Raw genomic sequence first — 27,159 nt, 5'->3', positions numbered from 1 at the left:
AGAAGCATTCAAGGAATAAACAGCTGTCCAACACTAGCAAGGCTCTCAAGGCTTACAGTTCAGGAAAAGTGGACCAAATCCTTCTCCAGAATTATGGCTCTGTTTAAGGCAATCAGGAGCTCTATCATCTTCTTTGCAGAAGGTAAGCAGAACATGGAAGACCAGGTCTTTGCTTTTCTTATTGGTACACAACAAGGAAACAGCTACAATCCTCTCTCAGAGTCTATGTAAAGGTGCATTTCTTTGTATGAGTTTCTTTACGCACAGCAAGTCATCTTGAATTTCTATAGCCAGGATGTGTTTTCAGGACTACCATTCCTGAGCACAGATCCCATTACTCTAGCATCCTATTACTATTGGTGAGATTCTGAGCCAGCAAATATCAATTTTCAGGTAACAGCATTGCTCAAACAAATGATCTTATGACACGGCTATGTGGAAATACAAGTCTCTAGTTTGTTATTCCTAAGAAATACATGCCTTTATAGAAGACAAGGAAATTTAGTGGGGCCTCAAATCTCAAAAGATTTTATTTTGCAGCAAATGCTTGAGTGCATGAGCCCATTTAAATCCCATCACAGAACTGCAGTAGTATGTTGCTGAGACAAGAAACAGCCTTTTCAACAGAGGGGAGAGAGGGAGGAGTAAAGTAATTTCAATATTTTGAAAGATTATAAACAACATTCTAAGAGGCTGCTAGGGAGTATTCTGTCAGGACCCTTCCCTGTCAGGTGTTACATGTTAAGCTTTCAACCCCCTCATACACCCTCAACGTCTGCAGTTCAAGATGTTTTGTATTCAGACCTCACGACATAAATTGTGCTAACATTGAATAAGCAAGTTATCAACCATTACTCCAAAAAGAAAAAAAAAAAAAAAAAAAGAAACACCCAAGTTATGAAGGACTCTGGCCAGCATGCCTGACATTCAATAGCACAGCAGAGCATCCCTCACATCTAATGACAGCAACTGTTTCAGCCACGCTGGGCTCTGTTTCTGTTTGCGTACATTGAGGGAGGAAAAAAGGTCTCATAAGGCCCTGGCCTGCGAGATAAAAAAACATAACACACATCAACATCTATGAGTCAAGTTCCTTGCCTGAGCAAACAGCAGTACTCACCTTTTGATCTTCTGTGAATTCCGAGTTGTTGTGCTGAGACTGCGCCTCTTTCTGTAGGTGCCTTGCTAATCTGGATGGGGGAAAAGAAAATTGTAGAGTGGGAACACAACACAAACACACACACCCCAGCTCCAGAAAATGTGTCAGCCAAAAGGTTCACAGACTGCTGCTCCAAAGAGGTTTGGGTTGGTTTTGCTGTTGCGTTTTTGGTTTGTTTTTTCTTTTGAAACAAACTTTTCTATGGCCATGGTAGTTCCTACTTAGGAAAAAACCCCAGAAGGTGGACAAGGTGTGCAACTACATTAGGCAGGAAAGACTAATGCATCATGAACAGAGAACAGTAAGAGGGTCCTTATAGCCAACAGCCCCTCTTACAAGCACTGAGTTTTTTCCTCTCACAAAGCCCTTCTTTTATAATAACAAACCATACCCCTGTGAAGACCCACTGTGGTGCAATCCCACACGCATTTCCCAGGGAGAGGCTGAGGCAAGTGAGATGCCGGGGGCTCCGGTGAGGGCACCCTATGCCATGGCACCCGCTCTCCCAGCACACTGGAAGCCAGGCACAGGGCAGCTTGGCCCAGGCTGTCGGGTGGATCCGCTCACATTTGTGCCTGTCAGCATCACAGGCAGAGCACAAACCCCACCCCTTGTCATCACCAAGGCAGGAGTACCAAGGGGTTTGGAAAGTAACAGTAAGCAAACAGCTCGAGAAAGCGAAAGGAAGCTGGAGGGAAGCTATGGGAAGAGTTACAGTTTCCGTCCCAGGAGGAAGGAGAACATTAAACAAGCAAAACCTCTGGGCAATTGTTGCCAATCCCTGTAAATAATTTTTTTTACAAGCAGAGGCAGAGGGAGGACAGGGGTTGTTGAGGGGAAACCCAGGGACATCACAATAGGCTTACTCCTGGAAGCTCACAAGTTTCCACTGTGAAAGGGACTCTGCTTTTCTCTACCACTGCTGTGGACATTGGCTCAGCTTTAGGAGGAGTTTAAAATATATACATCAAGGTACATACAGCAGAACAGATTGTTGTCAAAGCCTGTGGCAGAAACAAAAATCAGAACTCAATTTCCTTGCTTTTCCTCAAAATAAGCTCTCTCAAAAAATGTCCATACTGATTGAGGCCACTGTAGCTTTTCACTCTCACCAGGGAAAACACAAACTGGATGAGGTAATTGCACAACCCAGTGGCGTGGTCCCCCTTCAAAAATGGAGAAGGACTGGGTCTGAGAAAAGACAAAAAGCACAACATGCTTGAACCCAAAAGTACACTCCTTGCCTACTGCCCTATGATGCACAGGACACAGAGAAAGGGCATTTAAAAGTAATGATTTAAGAAAACATATCACCATAGCAGCAATATGCCACCCACAACAGGCAGCATCACAGCTTTAACATGTCTGCAAGCATCACTAACACAACCCTCTTTCCATTTGTCACTAACACAAAAAAAAATCCACCCTAATCCAAATAAATGCATCTGGCATTCCCCTTGAAGCTCGTTCAAAGTTGGATGAGACCAAGTTCCACAGATGGGGACATTTAACAGGGAAGCCACTGCTGACAGCTCGAAGGGTTCCTGCATGAATAAGCACCTGAACGATCGAGTGCCAGTCTTTGTACCAAGCTTCTTGTACTTCCAGGAGTAACATGAAGACCTGAGCAGATGGACACAAGAGGTACATAATTGTGTTTTACAACACCAGCCATCAGGACTTAGCTTGGATTTGGGAAGAAGCTTTCTCAGCATCAGCAAGTTCAGTGTAAGCAGCTTCTCTCCAAGATGCTTGTGTGGATCAGCACAGACAGTGCTGGTGTTCACAGCACCTGGTCAAGAGCAGCACCACACCTGTGCATCCCATCTCAGGGTGCCTCTGAGAAGGCAACAGAATAAACCTATCCTGCAATGTCTCTCCAGAACTACAGCTTGGTATCTTGCCCTGTGATGCTTGTTTGCAGCTTCTACCCTACTGCTTGTTATTAATTTACCTGCTAAAGATACAAACAACAAGATATACACACAGAAAAGGTTTTGCTCCTCCCTAGGAAATATCTTCCTGCAATCCCTTGATCTTCTCTCTCCTTTCTACGCAGTCCTCAGACTACAGAGTTCATCTACTGACAACTATTCAGTAGCAACTCACTGATAAGAGCAGCTTAGAATGTTGCTTCCACCCAAGAGGAGCTTTCTTACAAAGACATCACACTGCTCCCAGGTCAGAACAGAGCCAGGGTGTGGAGATCACCTCAGCTCTTGTCTGACACAAGCAGAGGAGGGAGGAAGGCAACAGAAATTGCATTTCAATTCTCAAACTGGCCTGTCTGCAAACATTTAGTGACCTCACTTCTCAATGAAGAGAGCTCAGAAGGAGAGCCCAAAGACTGTTCATTCCAAAGAAACATCGTTACATGAAACTCACTGCTGAGACTGGTAAGACAATTTAAAGCATTAGGATTCTACTGGACTCCTTGTAGACATCCACATAAGGGCCGTTAGTAAAAATATCTTCTTTTACTTCTTGATGATTCTTTTTTTCTGCCGAGATACAGATCTGGAAGAGAACTTCTTTTCATCTCTGTGCCAAGGTTTGTAGAGTAACAGCTTGCCCTACTCTAAAGGCCATCAGCAAACTGCAAATCACTGAACTTGCATCATCCTGCCTGGTGAGTGAATGAACTTATGAGATTACAGCCTCTCCTGACCACACGGTACATGGCCAGCAGACCAGTTACTCTGAATGACAATTGAACTGGCAGCCAGTGTGATTACAGCCCAACTTGACCAGTCCTGAACAGCGCTAAAAGATCCCTCAGGGAGCATCTCTTCAGCTGACTTTCTGTTGGGGAACAAGTGCAAACCCTCCTGACGACTTCCAGAAAATTTACCACAAGAAGCCTAGCCTGAAAGACTCCAATCACAAAGAAATGGCTTTCATCATCAGGGCAAATGGAGTAGTAGGGGAGAACATCTGACTAAAGGTACCAGGTCTGTTTCTAAGGAGTCCATCATCAGTGCCCTACAGCCGATACTCCTCTACTGCCAAAGGATTCATGGATGGTGCAGTCCCACCCTGTGCCAGCCAACCTGGCTGGAGCTGCCAGATTCCCCACTCTCCCACCCTGGTACCATCAGGGACAAAACACACAAGTGTGTGATGGACCCCTTTTCATTCTGATAGGTTGCTTGGGAGCTTTTCTGGTTGAGGCCGATGCTTAGGCATCCCGTTTGCCAGGTCCCCCCGTTCCCACAAGCGTGGTGCCAGGGCAACAGGGTAATGGGATGGGGGTAGCCCGGTTCAGTGGCGCCTGCGGGGCTCCACCAAGCAATCCCGGCAGCCCACGCTCACAAAATCACAAGCTGGTTTGGGTATGAAGGGACATTAAAGAGCACCTTGTTCCATCCACTGCCATGGGCAGGGACACCTTCCACCAGACCAGGCTGCTCCAAGCTCCACGCCGGCCGCTGCCGCCCTCCCAAGGAGGGCAGGACGGGCGGGCTCCCGCCTCGCCCCTCGGTCGGGCACCCGCCCCAGGGGGCGCCCTGGCCCCCGGCCCCGCGCCTCGGGGAAAGGGCCGGACCCGCCGGCGGGGCCCCAGGGGTGAGGGGGCCGCGGCCTGGGCCCGGTGGGGCCCCCCTGCCCTGCCCCACCCCGCCCCGGGCCGCTCCCTCACCCCGGCGCCTCGCCCGGGACTCCGGGGCCGTGCCGGGCCCGCACTCACATCTGGTACTCGTCGATCGCCTCCACCAGCTGCCCCCAGGAGTCGAAGTCGGTGCCCTTCCTGAAGCTGGCGCCCCAGCGCTGCAGGAGGCTGCGGGCCGCCTCCGACATAGCCCCAGCGCTAGGGCACCATGCTCACCCCGCGCCGGGGCACCCACCGCGCCGGCCAGCCGCTCCCGCCAGCCCCGCGCCGCCGCCGCCGGCACCGCCCCGCCCGGCCCAGCCCGGCCCAGCCCCGGGACACCCGAGAGCGGCGGCGCCTCCCGCCCGCACCGCCCAGCCGGGGAGGCGGCGCCGGCCGCGCCCGCCCGCGCCATCGCTACCGAGGCGAAGGCGCCACTTCCGCCCCGGTACCCGTCATGGCGCCGGTCACGTGCGCGCGGGCGGGGCCGCTCCGCCCCTCCCTCCGCCCCTCCCCCCGCTGCCGGCTGTGCCGCCGCCGCAGGACCGCCCCCAGGTAAGCCCCGGCGTCCACCTGCAGCACCGCAGGTGCCTCTCGCCCCTCCGGGAGGGCTGGTGCCGCTGCTGTCCTGCTGGCGCTCCCGCTCCCGCCGGTGTTGGTTGCGTTCGGGGGTCCCTCCCGCGGGAAGGCTGCGGGCCGCGGCCGCGCTTCCAGCCGCTGTCCTGGGGGGAGGCCCCACAGCCGCGGGGCTGTTGTTGTTGGCGGCGGCGGCGGCCCAGGCACCCCGGTGGGGAGGAGGGCGAGCGGCGGGGTCGATGCGATCGGCCGCGATGGGGCGGTGCCATCGGCTCTCGGCTGGCGCTGCCTGCGGCGGCGGGTGCGTGACGCGCGGCGGGAGCGGCGGGGCCGGGCCGGGGTCCCGCGGCCTCGGGAGCCTTCAGGGAGCGCCCCGGGCCGGGCCGGGCCCCGCGGCCTCGGGAGCCTTCAGGGAGCGCCCCGGGCCGGGCCGGGGTCCCGCGGCCTCGGGAGCCTTCAGGGAGCGGCCCGGGCCGGGCCGGGCCCCGCGGCACAGCGGGGACGGCAGCGCCGCGCAGGTGGGTGCTCACGGCGCGACAGGCGCTGCCCGATGGACCGGCCCCGAGAGGTGCCGGCGCGATGAACAAGCCCCCTGCTCGGGCAGGAGGATCTGGACAGCGCCGGCGGGTTGCGGGAAGATCTTCTTGGTTTGTTTTTGGTTTTTTGTTTCAGCAAAGGTCCAGAGTGTTTTATGAGGATGAACTTAAGGGATTCCACGAGGTGATGGAGGTCCTGGGGGGTCTCCAGTCCAGCGTCCTGCTCAGAGCAGGGACAGCTCCGAGGTCACACCAGGGGGCTCAGGGCTTTGTCCGGCGAGGTCTGGAAAACCTTTGAGGATGGAGAGCACACAACTTGTTCCTCAGTTTTTTTGTCTTCATGGTGAAGGAGTTTCTCCCTTTATCCAATAGGGCCTTCCCATGTTGAGGATGTGCCCATTATGTTCCATCACCATACACTGCTGTTGTAAAGCTCACTGCAATGCTTGTGTTATATTTGTTTGCTGAAATTGAAGTAAAAGAAAAGAGATGGTCGGGTTTATCTCTGCTCTCCCAGTCTTCCAGGTCAGATACACTTATGTAAATAGATCCCTGTTTTCAGTCAGGGTTTGTGGTTGCAGGTTCATTTGTGCCAAAGGCCCCCAAATACGAGCTGTTCACAGATTGGCCAGACACAGTGTAATGGTCTCAGTGAATTGAGATTTAGAGGAAAAGAGGAAGGAGGCTCAGGGATGACCTTACCACTCTCTACAACTCCCTGAAAGGTTGTGGCAAGTTGGGGATAGGCCTCTCCTCCCAGGTAACAAGTGACAGGAGGAGAGGAAAGAGCCTCAAGCTGTGCCAGGGGAGGTTCAGGTTGGACATTAGGAAGAATCTCTTCACAGAAGGGGTTGTTAAATGTTGGAACAGGTTGCCTAGGGAGGCGGTGGAGCTACCATCCCTGGAGGTGTTTAAGGAAAGCCTGGACATGGTGCTCAGTGCCATGGTCTAGTTGACATGGGGGTGTTCTGTCAAAGGCTGGCCTCAGTGATCTCAGGGATCTTTTCCAACCTAATTGATTCTGTGATTCTGAGATATTTCTCATGTAATTTACAGGTATATTCAGCCTTGTGCAGGAGGTAACAAATGTGGTTTTTTTCCTATGAATGTGTGAGCTCACCTAGAGCTACCACAAAGTAGGTGGTAGCTTTTGCCCTAACTTGAAATAGTTGCCTCAGAAAGCATTTGTATCTCAAGAGAGTGCAAGTCTCACGCTGAGCACGTGGATGATGAGCACAAAGCACATGGAAGCTTGGCATTTCAAATGGGGAAAATAAAGAAGTTATTTTCAAATTAATTTCTTGCCTAGTTGGTTACGTTTGGAATATCTTTTTGTGAGCAGAGGAGCATGATGTGCAGCCCCTCAATTGTACCTGTTCCTGCAGCTGATCTTTCCTTTCCCCTCCTTAGATTTGGCATAAACAACATTACAGGAAGAAAATGACCCACTGGTTCCATCGCAACCCTCTGAAGGCTACAGCTCCTGTTTCATTTAATTATTATGGGGTAGCCACCACTCCAGCTGCAACAAAGGTTTGCAAGTAAGTGTACTTGGGACTGACTTCACTCTGCCTCTTACAGTTTGAGGGACATCCTTAAAAGTCATGGTTGCTCTTTGGTTTTTGAGCTCAAGATGGCTGCAGATGTGTAGGCAGGGAGGCAGTAAGACATTGCTAACACTGAACATTTGCTTACAGACAACAAATTCTCCAGTTTTTGACCCTCTGAGTGCTCAGCAAGGCCAATTACAACAATGCAGAGGCAAAAGATGAAAACCACTTCATTGTCTTTCTGATGACTGTGCATTCCTCTGCAAAAGATTGCTTCATTTCCATAAGTGGATAAGGCCTGACTGTTCTGTTGTGGATAGGAATGTAATGAAAAGGGATCTCAGCTAATTTTGCAGATCTGTTCTTATCTCTTTATCCCATCATCCCATTCTAATGTCGAAGAATGTTCCTGTTGTTACTTCCCTTTCCTCTCTGTGCACCCAGCCTCTTGGTAGGTAAAGGCATAGTAATTTTAGTGTTAGAACAATAGATTGAGTACTGATTATCCACTGCTGTGTGTCCAGAATGGATCATACTAAAGAGTCAATTATATGTATCCAGAGGAGAAAGGAAGAATCTTCTGTATTAGTACATTTTTGAGTAGAATTTCTTAGGGTATTTTTGGGGTTTTTTTTCTCTTCTTTCATTCAGTGACTTGAGGTTATCTCGGGCACGGCTACTGGAGCTGTTCACAGACTCGAGTTGTAATCCAGAAATGATGAAGAATGCAGCTGACTTGTACTTCTCACTCCTGCAAGGTAGGAAGATTTATTAGCAGTACTACTAATTCACCAAGAGAAGCATCAGCTGAATTTCAATGGCACTTCTCAGAATGTGCATTGTGCTGATCTCCTGTAAAGAAGCTTTGCAGTTCTCAGGAAGGAGAGTGTCTTCATGGGTTCTGTGCTTGATACCAGTGGTGGCTGCTCACCAGGCCCCTTCTCCAAGTTTTCAGTGTCCTTTGTAACCCTGCCAGTACTAAGTGCTGGCAGTCCTGCCCTCCTGCTTTTAACCTCATTCTGGTGGAGGAGAAAATGTGTATTTGTCTTATGTGTTTGGTGGTGAGTTTCTCCTTAAGTATAAATTGAGTCTATTAATTAGTTGATATCATTTACAATTCAGTATAAACTGCTGGTTTGGGTAATATTAGACCATAGACTTCTGGCAAGTTTACCTTCTACTGCTGCTTGTCTTAGGTGCTCATTAGCATGGTATCTACATTTTCAGTAGATGGTTCACCTGTGATGACACATTCCTGTTGAAACTTTCCTTCTGCTAATATTTTGATAACTCTGTCATAGCAGTTGGGTGCTCAGCCGGGTTTCTTAGGACTGGGTTTTCAGGAATCAGCTGATTTGTGGAAAGTGGGATCTTTCAGTCTGTGGGAAGTAAACATCAGTTTAGTGAGGCCCTGGGAGAGTGTAGGCTAATGCCACATCTAGATAAAGGTAAGATAAAAATACCTGTTGCTACAGCCAAGATTTGGAGAGTTTCTCTAGGAAAATATCATGCTTGGCCACTAAAATCATCTGCATGTGAAAGGAACAAGTATTTTTTGTGCTTATAAAAATGTGACACACCGAAAGCTGGAGCCGCAGCCGCTGCTATGGCAAGCTCTTGGCCTCTTAAAATCTGTAAGACCTGATCAGACTAAGGCCCTTCTCAAGCCTCCCTAAAAAATTCCTGGGCCTGCATATGCTAGGATTTGAACATCCCATAGCATTAGCTTCATCTCACTGTCTGCTGTTTTCTGGGCTTCTGGACTAAAAGAGCCAATTTCCTGTGGCCCTGGAGATAGATGATGACTAGGTTAGTCCATGCTTAGAAGCCCTTTTCCCTCTCCCTGTCGACCAGGCAAGTTCCCTGGAATTTCCAGGTTGCCACTGTGGTGGCAGAGATAGCCACTCACCTTGAACAACCTCAGCCATCCTGTACCTGGGCCAGTCCCACTCCCAACTTGTCACCATATGGGACTAGCAGACATCTGCCAGGTTTTCCTTGAGCAGTCAGGATTCTCAGGGTTGAGTTGGTAATGTGCTGGGCAAGTTGTTTCCTGGAGTAGCCAGTTAGGTTTTTTCCACATTTTGTTCTCAAGATACTGAGGAATAAACACCTCAGGAAGTAACATGGGGTTTTGAGGGGTTCAGCAAGAAACATTCCTTTATCTATATCTGTATTTTTATTGATCCCTCTCCTTCATTACTCGTTTGTTTCCTACTTGAGATTGCCTGTTGGTACATTTGTTTATTCCATAGGTTTCATCCTTTCACTGGATGACTCTTCCCAAGAGTGCAAGTTGAGATATATCCAGAATTTCAAGTGGACAGACACATTACAAGGACACGTCCCGAGGTGCGTGTGCTTCTCTGGGTGCGGGGTATGCAGCTGCTGTCTGCTGCTCTGTTACACACGTGCACTTGTGCCACCCATTTGAGGGGAAACAGAAATGTAGCAAAGTCTTGAACACAAAGTAGTTTCCAAAAAGGTGTTGCTGTGTTTTTGGTAACTGCCCTACTGTGTTAGGTGTTCTGAAGTGTACGTGGCCTTTATGTAAAGCTGTGAGAATGCACAATAATTGTAGAAGGATCCATTGGGTCTTAGTTGATCTACAGACTGAACCTGCAGTTGGCTACAGTGCTACAAGGAAGAGCCTTGAGGGTATTGGTGAGTTGAGCATGGTAACAAAGCTCACTGTGGTTTATAACTTCTTCGTTTGGCACTATGGCCTGACCAGCAACTTCTCTGTGTTTTGGGGTTCCAGTGTTGCTGAAGATGTGATTTTGTTCTTATCCTCTGAAGCTCTGAGTACATGTACTCTTGGTTCAAACAAACAAATCTTCTGTTCCAGTAGGAGTACAGATCTGTAACCTTCTGAATTACTCACTTGTCTCTTGCTATTGGAGGTAATTGTGTTGTATAACCACACCTACCAATTTGTCAAGCTTTAGCTAGGAGTGCTTGACCTCCTCAAAGCTTTTACTCCCCTTGGAAAAAAATCTTTGATTAGGACTTTCTTCTAATTTTCTCACGGTCACACACACTTGTACTTGTGCCAACATTACTCTTCCCACTCCCACATCTTTCTTTTTAAAAGGTTTGCTAGTTCCTAAGCTATACTGAGCTTGTGATTGCAAGTTCAGTCTTTTCAAAGACTGTGTTTTTAGCTTCTGAAATATGCTGCTATTTGCACATGCTGTTTGTCTGCAGTTACATAAATACTTGAAATAACATTCATTTGAGAGAGTTGTAACAGACTCTGATTTATTAACTTAGCAGTACAACTTTAAAGTGGACATTCCAGAGCAAGGCTTTCCACAAAATGTGCAACTGAAAAAAAAAAAAAAAGAGATGGAAAAATGTCAGCCACACCCAAAGCTAAACAAATCTCAAGTTACAGTTTTAAAATAAAAGTTCCCAAAAGGGAAGGGTGGGCATCTGAATGTGGGAGATTCTAATTATGAGCTCTTAAAGGGAACAAATAAAAAAATTGAAGTCTCTCTTAGGCAGTTCAGCAGCTAGGAAGTTCTGAAGTGCAGATTCTTGACATCTTAAATGAAAAATGTTTTATGGAGAGAAGTGTTGACTTCTGTTACATGAACTATCAGCAGAGAGAGATTGTCAGAACAAAACTGAATGCATTAAGATTTTGGGGGGTTTTTGTCTTTCTTTAGTGCCCAGCAGGATGCAGTGTTTGAACTGGTTTCCATGGGATTTAATGTAGCTCTATGGTACACAAAATATGCATCAAGACTCGCTGGAAAAGAAGAGTAAGTGGTTTTCTTTTCTTAATAATTCTACTCCAGCAATACTCCACCAAAGATTTAGCAGGTTCATGCCTGCTGTGAGGCATGTCCAGCAGAGACAGAGGAGTTCCAGGAGGCAGTTGGCCTTTATACACAAGCACTTCAATCCCTTCTTGCCTCTGTAAACCAAGTGGATTAGTGCCACATGATGGTGATACAGAGAAAGTGTCAGCTGTGAATAAACCGTTCATTGCCCCGCTCCAGGTACAAAACTGAGGTTCTCAAAATCACAGGTCTGCTGTCTTTTAGCCCTACAGACTTCTAAATCCTTGGCTTTTTACACTGAGGTTGCCTTTTACTTGAGAGTCATCATAGGATCTTAACGCTTTTGGGTTTTTTTCAGGCAAGTTCTATTTGATTCTTTAATGATTGGACACTGTAAGAACACTGTAAGAACATTGTACCCTCCTTTACTCTGAGGGTAGCACAGCAGTGGGACAGGTCACTTAGGGAATCAGTGGACTCTTGATTCTTGAAGGATTTAAGATTCATCTAGACAAAGCCATAACTGACCTGATCTGCTGTTGCAAATTGTGGTGCCCCAAAGCAGGAGGTGGGACACCTAGAGGCCCTTCCTAACTATAATTTTACTGATTCATTCTGTTTTCTCAGTATAACAGAAGATGAAGCAAAAGATGTTCACCGCAGCCTGAAAATAGCAGCTGGGATTTTTAAACACCTGAAGGTAGAAGGACTTTCTTTGCTGTCTGTTCTTCGAGGTGTCTCCAAATACTTGAGTTTTTGTCTTAGAAAAGCCTTTGCTATACTCACACACCTGAGACCTCCTGAATGATACAGGAAAAAGAAGGATATTAATATGTTTTGGTGCCTCTCAATCCCTGCAACTCATTCCCAATGGCAGTGGAACAGTAATTTGTCTTTCTGCCCATATCTTGTGCTACAGTGCGGGCAGCTGCCTTGGGACCTTCACTGAGTGTGCCATTTAGGAACGAGGCACTTGTTTTGCACTAGTATTAAGCCTAAAGTAACTCTGAGACTTGCTTTGTATTTAGGAAAGTCACATTCCAAGATTGATTACACCTGTAGAAAAGGGAAGAGATTTAGAAGCTCGACTTATAGACTCCTACATCATACAGTGTCAAGCTGAAGCTCAAGAAGGTACCCTCAAATATACATTGGTTGGGTGTGGGAAATGACTCTTTGTGGGTCACTGATGTCTCATGAATTCTGCTTAGCAGCAGAATTTTTTATTCTCCTGAAGTACTGTGGCTTAGTGGGGCAGGTTGCTTTTAAAGAAACTTAAGTTACAATTTTAGAAGGAAAATGCCAAAAATCAGTCTGGTATTACATATATAATAAGGAATATCTTTCACTTTGGCAGAATTGTGTGTGGCACTCCTCCCTTTTTCTTGTTTTTTCCTTTCTTGCAACCCTTTCACTACCATGCTTGCCTAACATAAATTCCCAGTTCCTTTACTTGAAAATGTGTGCAGTTAATCTTAAGGCTAACATTCCTTCAGTTTTTCTATTAAACTGGAATCATTATATTCAAGAAACAATCTGTCTTTATTCTGCTGTTTGCTTGACTGCACAACATCTATTTTCTGTTCATGCCGGGGTTTTAAAACCCTAAACGCCTCTGCTGATTTGATGTGATGGGACATTTCAATTAAATTTAAACTGTGGTGTGGAACTTCTTTTCAGTGACAATTGCTCGGGCTATTGAGCTGAAACACAATCCAGGCCTAATAGCTGCTCTTGCTTATGAAACAGCCAACTTCTACCAAAAAGCTGGTGAGTGTCTTGTTTTTTATCCTTAGTGACTTGGTTTATGCATTCTTGCCAGCAGACATGCTTTACCCATCCATAAATTGAATATTAACACTGTTCTTGGTGGATACGGAGTGTCTATTTAGCTTCTATTTAGCACATTTAAGGCTTCAGTTATCAGCATGTATTTTGATAAGGCCTTTTGGTTTTGTGGGAATCTTTTTCTGTAGCTGATGGTAGGAAATGTTAATGACAGAAGACAGACTAGCAGCAGACAAATGGCCTGATGTAAACAGAGCATGTTCCAGCTGCCTTTGGGCAGCAGATCATGATGCAGAGCATGGAGAGTGCAGTGGGTTAATTATGTACCACCTTCCAGATGAGTAAGATGATCTCTGGGCTTACTGAGCCAAGAGGGAGGAGTGCAGAAGTATGGGGGTCAGGAGAACGTTGTAACGTATGTCTCATTGTAGGTCACTCCTGGAACTTGAACTAGGAACAAGCTTTGAAATGCTGCCTAAAAATACGTAGGAGAATTAGCCATCCAAACTTAGTGGACAGTAGTTTCAGGGATTCTAGGGACAACTGCATGATAGCTGCGTATTTCTGGGGTTTTTCTCATAGTTTCTCTATGCTTTTGCAGGAGTAATTTTTGTCCCTTGTTTCTGGATACTTTGTAGTTAGGATCTTTTGCTAAGTTTAAGAATTCTGGTCTTTTAATGTGTTTGGGGTTCTTTCTGGAGATGTGTTAAGAATAACTTTACATATTTATTCGTAGATCAAACATTATCCAGTTTGGATCCAACCTATGCAGGTAAATGGAGGAAGTACTTAAACTTGAAGAGCTGTTTCTATATGGCCTACGTAAGTACTTTGGGTGGCAGCAGTCACAGCTTGTTGTCTGTCTGCCAAGGGCTGGATAGGGAATGGGGGCTGAGTACTGCCTTGGCTTTCTTTCCATGATGTGAAGAGGGATTGTGCAGTGTCAGTGGCACTTGAAGTGTTTTCGTGGAGCCAAATGAAAGTGCAGCAGTGTGGATTTATTGTGATCACGGATCTTTAATTGAAGTCATTCAGGCTGAGCATAATGGTCATCTCTGTTATCTACATCACAGTCTGATCCTAGGCACAGTTCAGAGCTGAGCATCTTTTGGAAGGCTCTGAATGAAACTGCATCAAGTACCAGTAGGTACCATTCCAAGAGCTGTCCCTATTTGCCTGATGGATCTCCTAGCAAGTGCAGTGGGGCCCTTGGGATCCTCAGCTGCTTCATTTGCTGTGTATTTCTTGTAGCCTGCTACAGCCTATAATTTGTCTTTTTTATACTGTACAAAAGGCCCAAACTAAGCAGGTAACAACGTTGTCTTTCTCTTAGGGTGAATGTCTAGCTAAAAGCTGCTTGCCTTATTAGCAAGTGTGAGAGGTGAGGGAGGGTCAGAGTTGTGGTACTTCTCCTTTTTTTAATTTGTGTGATCTGGGCAATGGTAGATTTAGATAGAGTTGTACTGTGGCAACAGGCACTAAAGGAAGGGAGGCAAGGTAGGCAGTAGTTGGTAGGGTTGTTCCTTTGCCTATTGTATTTACTATTTAAACTCAACTCCTGATAATAGATAACAGTTGTCACTGGAATGCAATACCACCTTCAAGCATAGGTATGAAAAAATGGGACTTTTTGGGGTGGAAAAGTTATTGGAACTATGACAAAATATCTCAGACAGCAGAATACCTCATTTTTTCCAGATTCAGTGATGTTCGTCGCAGGTGGAGTTTTTGAGTGTTCACGTGGTTTTAGTTATCAGTCTTAACTTTGCAAACTTACCTGGGGTTCATTCTGTTTTTATGCTGGTGCTTAAAGCTGCACACTGCTGCAGTGAGAGCTTGAACTGGCCTGTGTGCCAGTGCTTTTGGTCAAACACCGTTGTGCAGCTCAGTTAGACCTGAGACAGCTCGGTTCATACCAAGTGTTTATGGGTCTGGTTCATAGTGTCCATGCTGAGCTGCATTAATGGTTCAGTGAATGCTGCTTTGACTTGCATTCCCTGGCTGTCACCTACCTGCAGGGAATGGCAGCTTCAAAGAGCTGCAGCTGGTGTAGGGAGCAGGAGAAGGGAATTGGTGCAGCAAGTGCCCAATGACATTGGTAATGATTTTGTCCTCTCCCATCAGGCATACTGTTACCATGGCCAGACTTTGCTGGCGAGTGATAAGTGTGGGGAAGCAATCAGATCTCTGCAGGAATCAGAAAAATGTAAGTGTGGTTGAGACTGGATTACAGGGTCTGATGATGCCATGCCTGTTCTGTTTTGCTGGATCGTCTTCATTTGCTCTCCCATAAAGCTTTTATCTGCCACCTGATGGAAATTCAGCACACCTTTAAATAGAGACAGTGTATTTTTTTTTTTCTTACCAAAGACTGTCTTTCATAACAGTGCTGCAGAAAATTTCGTCTTCACTTCTCAGCCTGGCTTAAAAACTGGCTTTAAAACTGGCTTTGAACTGTCTGCAATATACACTGTAAAAACCAATGGTCTGGTCATCCTGTTTTTTGGTTTCTAGAGTAGTGCAGCCATTTCTGCTTTGGAGGTTAAATAGTAAATCTAGACATGCTTGTTTATTTTTAAACAGGTTTCAGTAACTTATTTCCTTTCTATCCACTTGAAAGGTAGATTCAGGCAAGTTTGCAGCAGTTCAAGGTCTTCTGCCCAGTCTTCTCTCTTCAAAGCTATTGCTACCTCAACAGCCTGCACTGCATAACTTTACTGCAATGTATAGAAGTGCTCAAATCTTCAAATTGGGAACATCAGTATTAATTGTAAAAAGAAATAAAAAATTTATTAAGAACAAACTAAGTTGGATTAGTTGGAGTAAAACAAATACTGTTCTGCTGTTCAGAGAAGAGTCCTTCTCCCACTCCATATTGTTTATTGTTGTTTGGTTTGGGACATCAGCTGTGTGTGGACACCTTCATACCCTGTTTTTCCCTACCACGTGGCACAGTTCTTGGGCTTATTGTTGCATTTGGCACCACACATAAGAATGCTTTCCTGCATCTGCCCACCCAAAAAGCTATCTTTTTCTTTTCCTGTTCCTAGTCACTTGTTGGATGCAGTAAATCTTGGCTGAAGTGCTGCCTTTGAACTAGTTTGGTTTTGTTTCTAAGAAGAAAGAGGCCTGAATGGATTCTGGTGTCTTCTAAGACTGAAGCACTGTAGAGCAGAACCATGATTTAAGAGGGTCATGTAAATAATTTTTACTTCCTTTCTTTCTTGCAAAGTTTTTGCCAAGGCCGAAGCATTGTGCAAAGAATATGGAGAAACCAAAGGGCCTGGGACTACTGCCAAACCTTCTGGACATCTTTTCTTTAGGAAATTAGGAAGTTTAATTAAGAACACACTAGAAAAATGCCAGAGAGAGAATGGATTTATGTAAGTAATTCATGGTTGGTACAGCACTCTGTATGAAGTGTTATCACCTCCTTTGCCTTTATTTCAGAATGGGATGGTAAATTTTACTCTCCAATTGTTAACATTACTTTAGGGCATGGCATGTAACTTACAGATAAATTTGAGATTCTCTAATCTTCTCTCAGCAGATTTGCAGTGGGTCTGTGCTGTCCCACTCTGTGTCCTGTGCCAGTTCAGCAGGGTGGGTTGCCCTGTAGCCAGTCTTTGGGGGGGCTGCTGTGTTGTTGCCATTATCCACTGTGGCACATTAAGACTGTTTAGGAGAAGAACTGTCCTTTTCATCTTTGGGAAGTATTTTAAATCCTCATTTGTATTTTGAAGGGGTTTTTTTTCAACAAAAGATGCTCTTCTCATTGAAGCACTGGGAATAATGGTTATTAAGTAGGAGAAAACCCACCACACTATTAGGGAACAAACAATAATACTAGGAAGGAGTTGCTTTTGTTCTTGTGAATCTTGCTGGCAAAATGCATGTTAGGCAGTGCCTTAATGAAATGGAAAAGAGCAGCAGTGATTGCCACTGTGAAAACCCAGATTGCTTTGTTTAGAATTGCAAACAAGACTTGCAGAGATGGTGCATTGTATTTTAAGTACCTTTCTGTATTCTGTTCCAGCTATTTCCAGAAGGTGCCAGCAGAGGCTCCCCAGCTGGAACTGAAAGCAAACTATGGCTTAGTAGAGCCTGTTCCTTTTGAGTTTCCTGCCTTGAACACACACTGGACTCCTGAAACAGTTGCAGCATTTGATCTCACCAAGAGGCCAAAGGACGACACTGTAAGATAATCCCATGTGCTGTTCTTTCCACCAGCTTTATTCTGTGTATCATACAGTTAGTTTGGCTCTTCTCTAACAATCCCAGCTCAGTGTAGGAAGCAGACACAAGGCTACCACTTAAGCTCATCCTTCTGCTGTGCCAGGGGCAAGTCAATTAACCTCTGCCACACTGACACACATGTAGAAATTCAGGTCATTTTTTACTAAGTCCAGTAACATTACAGGAGTGAATGCTAGAGAAAGATTCTTTTTTAGAAAAGGATTCATTTAAGGATGCTGAAACAGAGAATAGTTAGCTTTTCCCCCTTGCTTGAGGCTTACTCAAAGTCTTCAGCCTTGAAAAGAGAGGGGACTGTTAGATTATAACATGTCAAGTTAGCTGTGCATAAATACTGTGCAGATACAGTGGTCTGTACTTGTGGTATTAAGTTGGGGTTTTTTTTCTTCTTGTTTGCAGGCTAAACCAAAACCAGATGAAGAAGTAAAACCTCTGAAGGAACCAGATATAAAGCCTCAAAGAGACAGTGGATGCCAGATTTCTTAAATGCCATAAGTGCTTTGAATTCACTTTGAAACTCTTATTCATAGGACTCTGGGGCTTTAGTTCTGATCTCCCTTTTTTGATTCTCCTTTTTTCATTTAGAAGACTAATTTAATTTACCTTTGTTAATATGTGTCTATCTTGCTTAAGAATGTGGTGGATTTCTAGGAGGTTATTTATATCTGAATTATTTTTGGTTTTAGTGGGATATCATAGAATGAATGGGCTTAAATGTTCCTATTGTGCCTCTAGGGAGTTTCTTTTTGTGGGTTTAGTTTTACACACAAATAGCAAAGGAAGTATCATGATAGTAGTGCTTGAGGATTTTTCCATTACCTTATATGCCGTATCATGTCCAGTTCTGCAAACAGAAGTTTGCATGAACAGTTATATTTATTCAAGTTTTGTCATTCAGACTTAGCACCCTGTTGTGTTCCAATTCACCTAACTGTAGTGAGGGAAGAAAATCTGGGTTTGGTTTGTAACACTCCTATGGTATTTCACAGGACTTTCACAGAACCTGGGAAACCTCAAGTTCTGCATAACTGGAGCACAATTTATGTTCTGAAACTATTAGTCTCCGTTCTTTTCTCTACAGATTAGGGTTTTTATATCAGAATTTGTAGTAAGGTACCTTAGCTTGTCTGTTCTTTAATCAAAATTCTTGAGTATCAAAGTGTATCTGAAAGTGATGCAGCAAGTAATATGAAAGTGCTTAAAAGCAATGCATCACTGTGACATTTGTTCAGAGTTTTTGAATCTTCAAAGCTTTGTTAAATTTGGAGGCTGCAGACAGTTCAGATCTCCTGGCACTGGGGTTCCTGAAGCTGTCATGCTAAGGTAATGGATTCGTAAGCTGTGTTTCCGTCTGGGTGGTGTCTATAAGAAGCTGTCAGGAGAACAGGGAGGAAAGATGAGCTGAAGAGCTGATGGCATAACTGGGAAGCCAAGCTCTAGATTTCCTTTATGCCCTGTGTAAACAGTGCTGCTTCTCAGCTTGTGCAGTATTTCACTGAAATCAGCTCTTTCTGAAGAAAACTTGCCAAAAGCCAAGCCCAGTCAAGGCTGAGAAAGAAAGGATTTTGTAGAACTTGCTGCTTCCATTTCTGCCTGCTGTGGAAAATGTGACAGCATTCTTCAGTGCTGAGCACTGCAAAACACCCATGACAACAAAAACATCTTTCTGATTTGCTGCAAATGCAAAGGAATATGATGCATATGTTGAAGTGAGAGCCTTGCAATCCCTGAGTACCAGCTGCTGCACTTCTCTTTGCCTGAGAAAGAAGCTGGGCAGCCTGACAAGGTTCATACTTTTCAGCAAATGTGATGGCATAGGCACTTACCATGATGTAAACTGTAAACACATTCCTCACTTTGTACTCTTTGTTCACCTTCCACTGTGCTGTAATTCAGTGCTTCTAAAATTTTTCATGGTGCTTGGAGTCACTTAGCTTAGAGAGCAGGTGTGTATCTCCTTGAAGGCCTGTGGCACAAAAGCTGTTGAGGATGTTAATAGGAAGCTCAAGACTCTTCCTGAGATACTGGAGCAAACTACAGAATTTGTTGCTACAAAAGGCAAAGAGGTTTTTAATGCTGGCTGTTGTGGGTTGATCAAATGCAGACCTCCTTGCTTCCCGTGCTGGATTTTTCCTTCTGTCAGTCCTGCACATAAAAGTAAGTGTAAAGTGAGCTGAATTTCTTTGGAAGAAGTTTCTGTTCCGCAGGGGCCTAGAGGATAATGAGTATCAAGAAGAATACATATCTAAAATGGCTCCATTTCTTCTGGTGCTGTACAGGGACCTGGGCTATGTTTCATGAAGAGTTACTCAAATCTGTTCATAACTTGATCAGTTGACTCAGTAGACTTCTTGCATTGTTAAAAGACCAGCCTAGGTTTTGCCAGAGTGGAGTGTGGAGTTAGTTTTCTTATATAGATTTTAATTCTAAAAATGTATTCCAGCTGTAGTCATCATCATTTGCTCAGCCTGCTCCCTTTAAGGATCAAGATACAGTTAACTCAGTTTCATAATCACAATTTTTTAGTCACTCATTGTTTTTCAGAATTCTTTGTCAATATGTACACTTCTCAACTGAATTAGTTTTCTTTCTGTAGGTCCTGTTTTCCCTCCCCTCATTTTCCCTTCCATCTGCTACAAACTGTGGCACAGACTTAGCCTTGCTTGCTAGTGCATGTGTAGATCCTGGGACTCATTTCCAATGCAGCTTTAGCCCATGGGTGGGTTCCAGTATAGGAATATCTTAAAATCAAATTTACAAATCATGACTAAATCGTTCCCAAACAACTTGGTAGGAAAGATTATTTTACGGACTTGGAATTCTTTGGACGCTTTCTCAAACCAAGTGGTTTGTCTGAATCAAGTTCACTGTAAATAGTTTGGGGCATAACCAAGTGAATTGTGTCAGATGATGACATTGCTTAAGCCTAGCCGTGTAACCTCTTATGCCATAGCTGTTTCAGTAAATATGATGTAGTAGTTTAAAAATAGACTAATGGAACAAACTAATTCACTTAACATGTGTTGCTTTTCAAGACAAACTTTGTTTACTTGTAGCTAAAATCCTGTGGCAAACATTGGATGGTTTTGCCAAAAAAGAAGAAACTGGAGACTGTTTAGTTTGCAAAGTAGAGAGAGCTGTGAGGCAATGAGCAGCTTTCTCTTCTGGTTTTGTTGGGTGGTAGGAATTACTGTAAATAGGATATAGATTAACTGATCAATATGCTTAAGAATATGGGTGAATGAACTGGGAGTTTCAGTTAATCTGGAAACCCAGCAGCCATGTTCCTTCTATTATAGTACCCTTTAGTAATTTTTAAGAGTGAGGTATTTTGAATGGTGACTTTTTAATATTCTAATGCTGCAAGAGCCTGGTCTTGTGGCCTCTCTCTGGTTTTAGAGGTTCTCATGGCTAAGCCTGCAAATCTTATTGGTGTAAATAGTCTTTAAAATTTTGTGCCCCATCTGAAGCAGGACAGAACTGCAGCTGAATGAAATACAGAGTGCTGGGCCCTCTGTTTTGTGCTTTAAGAAAAGCAGTGATTGTCTTTAGTCTACTATAAACCAAACCATTAAGCTCTTTGTAGGATTTCTATTCGAATACACTTCCTCCATGTATTTAAATACACTTCCTCCATGTTCCGTGTTCCTGGGTTTTCAGTAGTTACTCTCCATCCAGCATGTGACACCTGAGGGACTTAACCTGGCCCTTGGATGCTGATGTCTGCCTCCTGGATTTGATAGAGGAGTTTTGCCTGTCAGCCCAGGGATGGAGTTTGGTCACTTGGATGTTCAGCATGGATACGTGGTGTGTCTGTAAAGATGGTAGTGGTTCATACAATGAGCAGGAAAATGGATCCCTGTGTCTGTGTAGAATAGAGACAACTTTGCACTTTAGAATTTTCTTGTCTTGCAAATTTGGTACAATACAGTATGGTTGTAAATACTCCTTCATTTTGTTGCACTGATTTCAGTACTGTGCTATGGGTGAGGTTTTAATGGGAAACATTGCTGAAATGTATTTTTAATTGTGTATAAAACAAACTCATGAAGCATATCTCTGCCATTAGTATTGAGGAGCACAAGAGGAGGCAGTAGCTCATCTGTTTTCCATGGGAATTCCAAGAAGTGAAGACTTTCTGTCTGTTGGCTGCAGGGTGAAACATTTCATCCCACCCCTGTGTCTGGTATCTAAACTGAAGTTTCAGCATTAACATAAATCCTGTTCATGCCTATTAATTATTCCTGAAAATATTCTGTCTCTAAAGATCACTGTTATATTACTATAGTAGCATAAGCTGCTTTTTCCCCCCTTTTTCTGTGTTTTTTTCCTGTCACTGGCCCAGCTGAGTGAGGAATAAAGCACAGTGAGTAAGACTGGCATAGAAAAGCCCCTGCAGTGTGTACCTGTCTCCAGATTGTGAGTGCAGTGTAAAGGCCTTTCCACAGGGACCATTGGTTTCACTCAGACCTTTCCCCACTGGTGATGTTCTCAAATTCAACAAAGGTCCCATGGCAACCAAGGGCACCCTCGATTAGCTTTTTATGTAGGAAGGCCTCCCTCCTTTGGTATTGGTGCCTTCATGGATAACAACCTTCCTGAAGTCATCCTGTACTCTGAGTAATCACACTTCAATGGAATCAGCTCTGAGATCACTGACCGAGCAGCCTTACTTTGTGAAGACAGTCACCATGCAGTCTTAAGCTTCATAGTTGGAAAATTTGTATATAACCACAAATTTCAGAATACCATTTAAAATAAACAATCTTAGAGTATCACGTTTTGTTTCATTATTTAAAATTTTAGCTATAGTAGCAAGGAAAAGGCTCTGTCTTGAATGTTACTTTCTGCAATTTAATGCAACTTTATTAGTTATAGGGAATGCTTAATCCTTGCTTAAAGGAGGATTTAAATAAGGAAGATACTTACGTGAAGTGGGTGCATGTGGAAGTAGTAGCTACAGTGAAGCATGTCAAGTCCTGGGGTAGGAAGAGAGGAGATGGACTTCCCAAACTCCTGTTCAGAAAAAAGAAAGTAATTAGGTAGGATTTCTTATGGCTATACAAAATCCAATACTTGCCAAGGTCTGTGATATTGTGGGATATTCTGTATACGATGTGAGGGGGGTTATTTGGGAATAACTTCTCTAATATTCTAGATGAAGCCTCACTAGCACAAGTAGTTCAGTCTTCCCTATCTGAACCAGACATGCATCTGCTGGTGCCTCCAGGAGTCCCATCTGTCTCTCAGAGCCACGTGGTGGTCTTTAATAATTTTGCTTTGTGCCTCCAGTCTTTCTGTCTGGCTTTTCCAAATAAGGACTCACCTTCAGTTTGCAATGTCCATATTGATGGCCTCTGGATGTAAGGCTGCCTTTGCTTTGTTGAGTTGCTGTCAAATCTGAATGTCTGAAACAGGTACCTTGTTCTCTGTGATACCTGGACTCTCTTCTGTGCTGGCCGTGCTTCCCCAGTTTCTGCCAGCACAGCTTAGTCAATACCTTCTCCCCAAACATTGTCAAAAACTGCATAACAGCACAAGCAGAGCCCTCTCAAATGTATAAAAAATTCCCACTGGACTCTGCTGGAGTGATGGCCACCAAGAGTTCGTGTTTTTCCTGCAGTTTTTCCACACAGCTGCCCAGCACAGTGCACCCAGGAGTGGCACCACAGCTTTAAAGTGGGAAGAGGTGTCACAAGTTACACCTTCTACATCATTTTATGTAGGACATCTCTGTAAGGACCGGCAGGGTGGCATCCAGGAGCCCAGGTGTGCTCTGTAACCAAGAGAGCAGCTATGCCTCCATTGAGGACACTGCCAAGGCCATGGAGCAGGAGCACTGAAAAACGCAGACAATCCCTTGCCCTGTGTCCCAGCAGCTGCTCTGTCCCAGGGCCTGGCAGCCTCTCCAGGGCATCTGCCCTTTGGGAAAAGAGTGGTGTGATGCTATCTGTGTGGGGTTTCTCTGGCATCATGGGCTGGGTTTCTATGGCAAGGATTGCAGTGGAAAGGCTGCAGGGGCGGCTTCTGTGAGCAGCACCAGCAGCTGCCCCCATGTTGGCCAGAGCCCATTCCAGCCAGCCCCAAGACAGAGCCTCTGCTGGCCAAAGCTGTGCCCATCAGCTGCCTGCTCGTGGCTGTGGGGAAAAGGCCGTGAGGTGGACAATGAGGCCCTGGGCAGCTGGAAATGTGAACCAAGGGCTTCTCTCCTCTGCACGCTGCCCTGCTAGTGTGCCTCAGCGGGCTGGGGGTGCACAGGAGGCTGTGAGGGGACACAGCGGGGACAGCTGAGCCCCAGTGACCAGAAGGATTTCCCACAGCATATGATGCCATGCTCAGCAGTCAAACCACAGGGATGGAGGTTGGCAGGGGCTCCGCTTGCTCAGAAACTGGCTGGGCATCAGTTTGTTTTTTTTCTTGGGTTTGGGGTTTTTCTCCCTCTCCCTCTTCCTTTTTTTTTTTTTAATTTAGTTAAACTGCCTCTATCTCAACCCACTAGTGTTTTGCCTTTCCAATTCTCTCCTCCAGGGCTAGGAAGTGAGTGAGTGGCTGTGTGGTGCTGAGCTGCCAACTGGGGATAAATCATGACAGTCCTCTGTAAAACCATAACAGCAGCACCCTGTGCACACAACATCTGAATGATGGGACACAAGGAGCATCTGCATATCAGGATTGCAGCAGGAAACGGGAGCTTTAGCCATGGATGTTTAGAAAAAATCACAAGTATGACAAGAAATCTCCACCCAGCAAAACATGAGTATTAAAAATGGAGAAAGTCACAAATACAGGAATTGTGGTATTTACAAAGACCACCAAGTGAGTCTTCCAATAGCCACATTAAGTATGACACAACTGAGGCTGATGTGAACCTTTCCTCTGGAGAGCTCAGTCATGGAGTTATGAATTTGTGGGATAAAACATGCAACTTTGCCATTTTTGTCTTGTTTGGTTTGACAGACTGGCAAACGGGATACAGGTGATGTATCTCCAAGACTTTGTTCTTTCCAAATTCAGATCTCTGTATGGCTGTTGCATACACTAACTATTCTAGCAAAACCTGCTACTCATGGTAGAATTACTTAAAGCAAATAATATATTAGCTGAATCTGGCCAGTGTGAGGAGATCAATTAAAAGAGGCTGCAGGCTTTCTTCTTTGCAAAGTAGCAGATCATACTGCAAGCTGAATGGTACAGAACTGTGTTTGGTGCAACTTCACAGATTTACTTGTTTTTATGCTCAAAATTAAAGCTTTCTTCTTGTTTCCATAGTTCACAGTATCCTTGGAGGCTGTATCTCTGGTTTGGGGCAGTTTGAGTTGCAACCACGTAATTCCTTAGCAAATTAAAGTTTTTTCTTCCCTTTTATTTTTTAATTTTAATATGATTGATTAACTTACTTGAAAGATGGATTAACTGGAATGCAATCACTACTCAAGCAACAAAGCTGGCACTTTGATATTTTTTCTCCTTCTTTTAATACTGACTGTTGTTGTCTCAAGGGATTATTACCAGGATTTAAAACCCTTGATGATTTTTAAAATTAGCTATTTTTTTTGTTCGAATGATATAAATTCTATCAATACAGTTCAGACTACACTGCTTAGTATAAGCCCATCAGCTTTTTCCAAATGGTACATTTTACAATACCCACAAAGGAGCTTTTGCATGCCCAGATGCACCCTTAGTGGATGAAAACAGTAGAAAACCTTGGTTATCACAGAGGTAGACAACAATCAGTGCATGGTATGTTAGGTATGGTATGAATTTTGTGCAAACTTCACAGTTAGACCCCTGTGGCAGAAAGCACTTGCAGGAAAATCAGATATGATGATTCTAATCAAGGGTGGACCAAGAAAGATCAAGTAATTCTTGACAGGTTTGTTAAATTTGAGCCGTGTATCACTAGGTTTAGTCAGCCTGACTAAGGACTTCCTTGCTCCTGTATTTCAAACTGCAGAAACTTTTAAGTATTTAGGTATGAATTGACCAAAAAAAGAATCCACATAAAGCTTAAAATCAGATTACATGAATTCCTGTGAAAAGTACTGTAATACGTGGTAGATCCTTAGGAATATAAGAGGAAATTAATGAACAGAGAAAGGGGAAAATGTTGAACTCAAAGCCACACTAAAATTCAAACAATTTGCTTTTGGCAACACAGCTTTAAAAACCCCCATGCTGTAACTATCAATGGAAAATCCTTTTTACTGGCGAGGCAGATACAAAGTCTCTCTGCAGCTTCCACAGTGTCTTCTGTCTCCTGCTGAAAGAAAAAGTCTCCTTGGTAAGAAAACACTTTCTGGACAGAATTTCAGGTAAATATGACAGAGTTACCAAGTGATTGACATGTCCAAAATGAGCCATCAAGGGCTGTCACCTCATCCCCTCCACCAGCTCAGAGAATGTCCTGACCAACTGCACATGGGCAGCACAGCCTGTGGAGGTAACCAAGGGCATCCCCCTACAGCAGGAAGTCAGAGCCAGAAAAAACTGTGTGTCCCTATGCTCGTGCACTTGTAGGGAGATATCATTTACAATTTACACACACTTGGCTCTTTCTACCTGACGAAAGCACTCTGCCTGTTTTTAATATCATCGGGGATAACCACAACTGACATAAGGATTAAGTAAGAGATGGGGGTTTAGGTACTTTAAGAAACAAATAGACATTGCACTTGTGGCCATGGAGGTATTGATATTCCATAGCTACAGCAATAAACTTCAGATTGCTCTTCACTGCCACATGAAGTTGGGATGTATGTGCAGGCAGGTTTCAAGGAAAAATGGTGCATCAGATTGAAATCTGCACTGGGGCTGCAGTTTTAAATGATGTTATAGGAGGAAACCTTCCCTAGGATTTCGTATGTCCATCTTTTCTTTTGGATAAGGTAAATAATGCATAGTCAGGGTGCAGGAACAACTGATTTTGCAAACTGTTAATAAATAAATACTAATAAAACATGGAAATTTTTACAGATTCTCGAATGCCAATGAAAAGCTGTTCTGAACCCAGTGCTGGGCATGAATGGAACTGCTGAGGGACCTGGCCTGAAAAAGCTCCCCCTGCATGTTGCAAAAACCAGCCTCAACCATGACTGATTTTAATCCAAATGAGCTGGTATAAATAAAGCAGATCTTTTTGTTTTCTCTTCCCTCACAATTTTATTTTTCTCACTTACAGTTAGTCCAGAACTCAGATCTAGAAGAGCATGAAAAATTTACCACTGAATGAAAAAAAAAGGTTTAAATGGAACATTTGATTCTTCCTGGCCTGATTACCAGAATACAAGTAAGAAATGATTCCGTGGAAATCAATGTAGCTGTAGGAAAGTAATCTCAGCATAACCATGAAAATCTATCAGCCTGCAAGTTACAAGCTTGCCATAAATAAATGTTTGTCTATTCCACTTGTTTCCACTTTCCATGAACAACACTGAAATGTGAGGTTAAACTTGGTGTGTTCTAACCCTGCATTGCAAATAAGGCCTTCCTGGGGCTCCTGGACCCTCCGCTGTCACAGGCACCTACCCAAGTGTGTGTTGGGGGAGAGAGGCACAAAGCCACAAGGTTTCCCAGCAGGATGGTGCCCAGTAAGAGGCAGGGGTGCCATTCCTAAGCAACAGCTATGGCAAGTAACTGGATGTGGTGTGTAGCGAAAGCTAATGAGGACAACCACTCTGGCTGGGCAGAGCAGAGCACTTAAGGGTCCTTGGACACAGGGGAAAGCCGTTCTCTCTGGGGGGAAAAACAACCAGCTCAGCAGCTTTTATGATCTTATGTCAGCTGACCCTTTCAACACAAAACAGAAAATAGTTGAGCCTTTATGTGCATCTTTGCAATAGGTAACATCCCAAATTCAGCCTGATCCAAAAATGAGGTGGGGGGTCACTAACTGCATGACACTGTACAGGATTAACTTTGT

General features: G+C 44.5%; 2 protein-coding genes across 3 annotated transcripts in view; one reads left to right on the top strand and one right to left on the bottom strand.

The window, feature by feature from the left end:
• The window catches only part of AIDA (axin interactor, dorsalization associated), a 29,306-nt gene extending 24,260 nt beyond the window's left edge, over positions 1–5,046 (bottom strand). The window contains exons 1-2 of the mRNA XM_082302547.1: positions 4,845–5,046; positions 1,121–1,190 (exon numbers count right to left, since the gene is read on the bottom strand). Coding sequence (XP_082158673.1) covers positions 1,121–1,190; positions 4,845–4,954 — 180 coding nt within the window. The 5' untranslated portion in view covers positions 4,955–5,046. The remainder of the gene's footprint in view (positions 1–1,120; positions 1,191–4,844) is intronic.
• Positions 5,047–5,260: 214 nt separating this feature from the next.
• Positions 5,261–21,967, top strand: BROX (BRO1 domain and CAAX motif containing). Of its 2 annotated transcripts, none has more exons than XM_082300072.1 (13): positions 5,261–5,300; positions 7,268–7,398; positions 8,059–8,165; positions 9,663–9,759; positions 11,079–11,174; positions 11,823–11,895; positions 12,224–12,329; positions 12,876–12,965; positions 13,720–13,805; positions 15,108–15,189; positions 16,216–16,366; positions 17,020–17,179; positions 17,637–21,967. In XM_082300072.1, the coding sequence occupies exons 2-13, from the start codon at positions 7,298–7,300 to the stop codon at positions 17,721–17,723; spliced, it is 1,236 nt and encodes a 411-aa protein (XP_082156198.1). In that variant the 5' UTR covers positions 5,261–5,300; positions 7,268–7,297; the 3' UTR covers positions 17,724–21,967. The 2 variants fall into 2 exon arrangements, with proteins under 2 accessions (XP_082156198.1, XP_082156197.1); XM_082300071.1 differs by lacking the exon at positions 5,261–5,300 and adding an exon at positions 5,719–5,839.
• Positions 21,968–27,159: the final 5,192 nt, after the last annotated feature.

The sequence above is a fragment of the Coloeus monedula genome (assembly GCF_965178545.1).
Source record: "Coloeus monedula genome assembly, chromosome: 2".
In the NCBI taxonomy this organism is placed as follows: domain Eukaryota; kingdom Metazoa; phylum Chordata; class Aves; order Passeriformes; family Corvidae; genus Coloeus; species Coloeus monedula.
The sequence above is the reverse complement of the archived record's forward strand: the minus strand, read 5'-3'. Positions and strand labels throughout refer to the sequence as shown.

Excerpts from the sequence above, each read along its gene's own strand:
- BROX (XM_082300072.1), top strand. The coding sequence starts at position 7,298 with ATGACCCACTGGTTCCATCGCAACCCTCTGAAGGCTACAGCTCCTGTT. Across the intron at positions 9,760-11,078 it reads TTACAAGGACACGTCCCGAG|TGCCCAGCAGGATGCAGTGT; the intron begins GTGCGTGTGCTT and ends GTCTTTCTTTAG. Across the intron at positions 15,190-16,215 it reads TCTGCAGGAATCAGAAAAAT|TTTTTGCCAAGGCCGAAGCA; the intron begins GTAAGTGTGGTT and ends TTTCTTGCAAAG.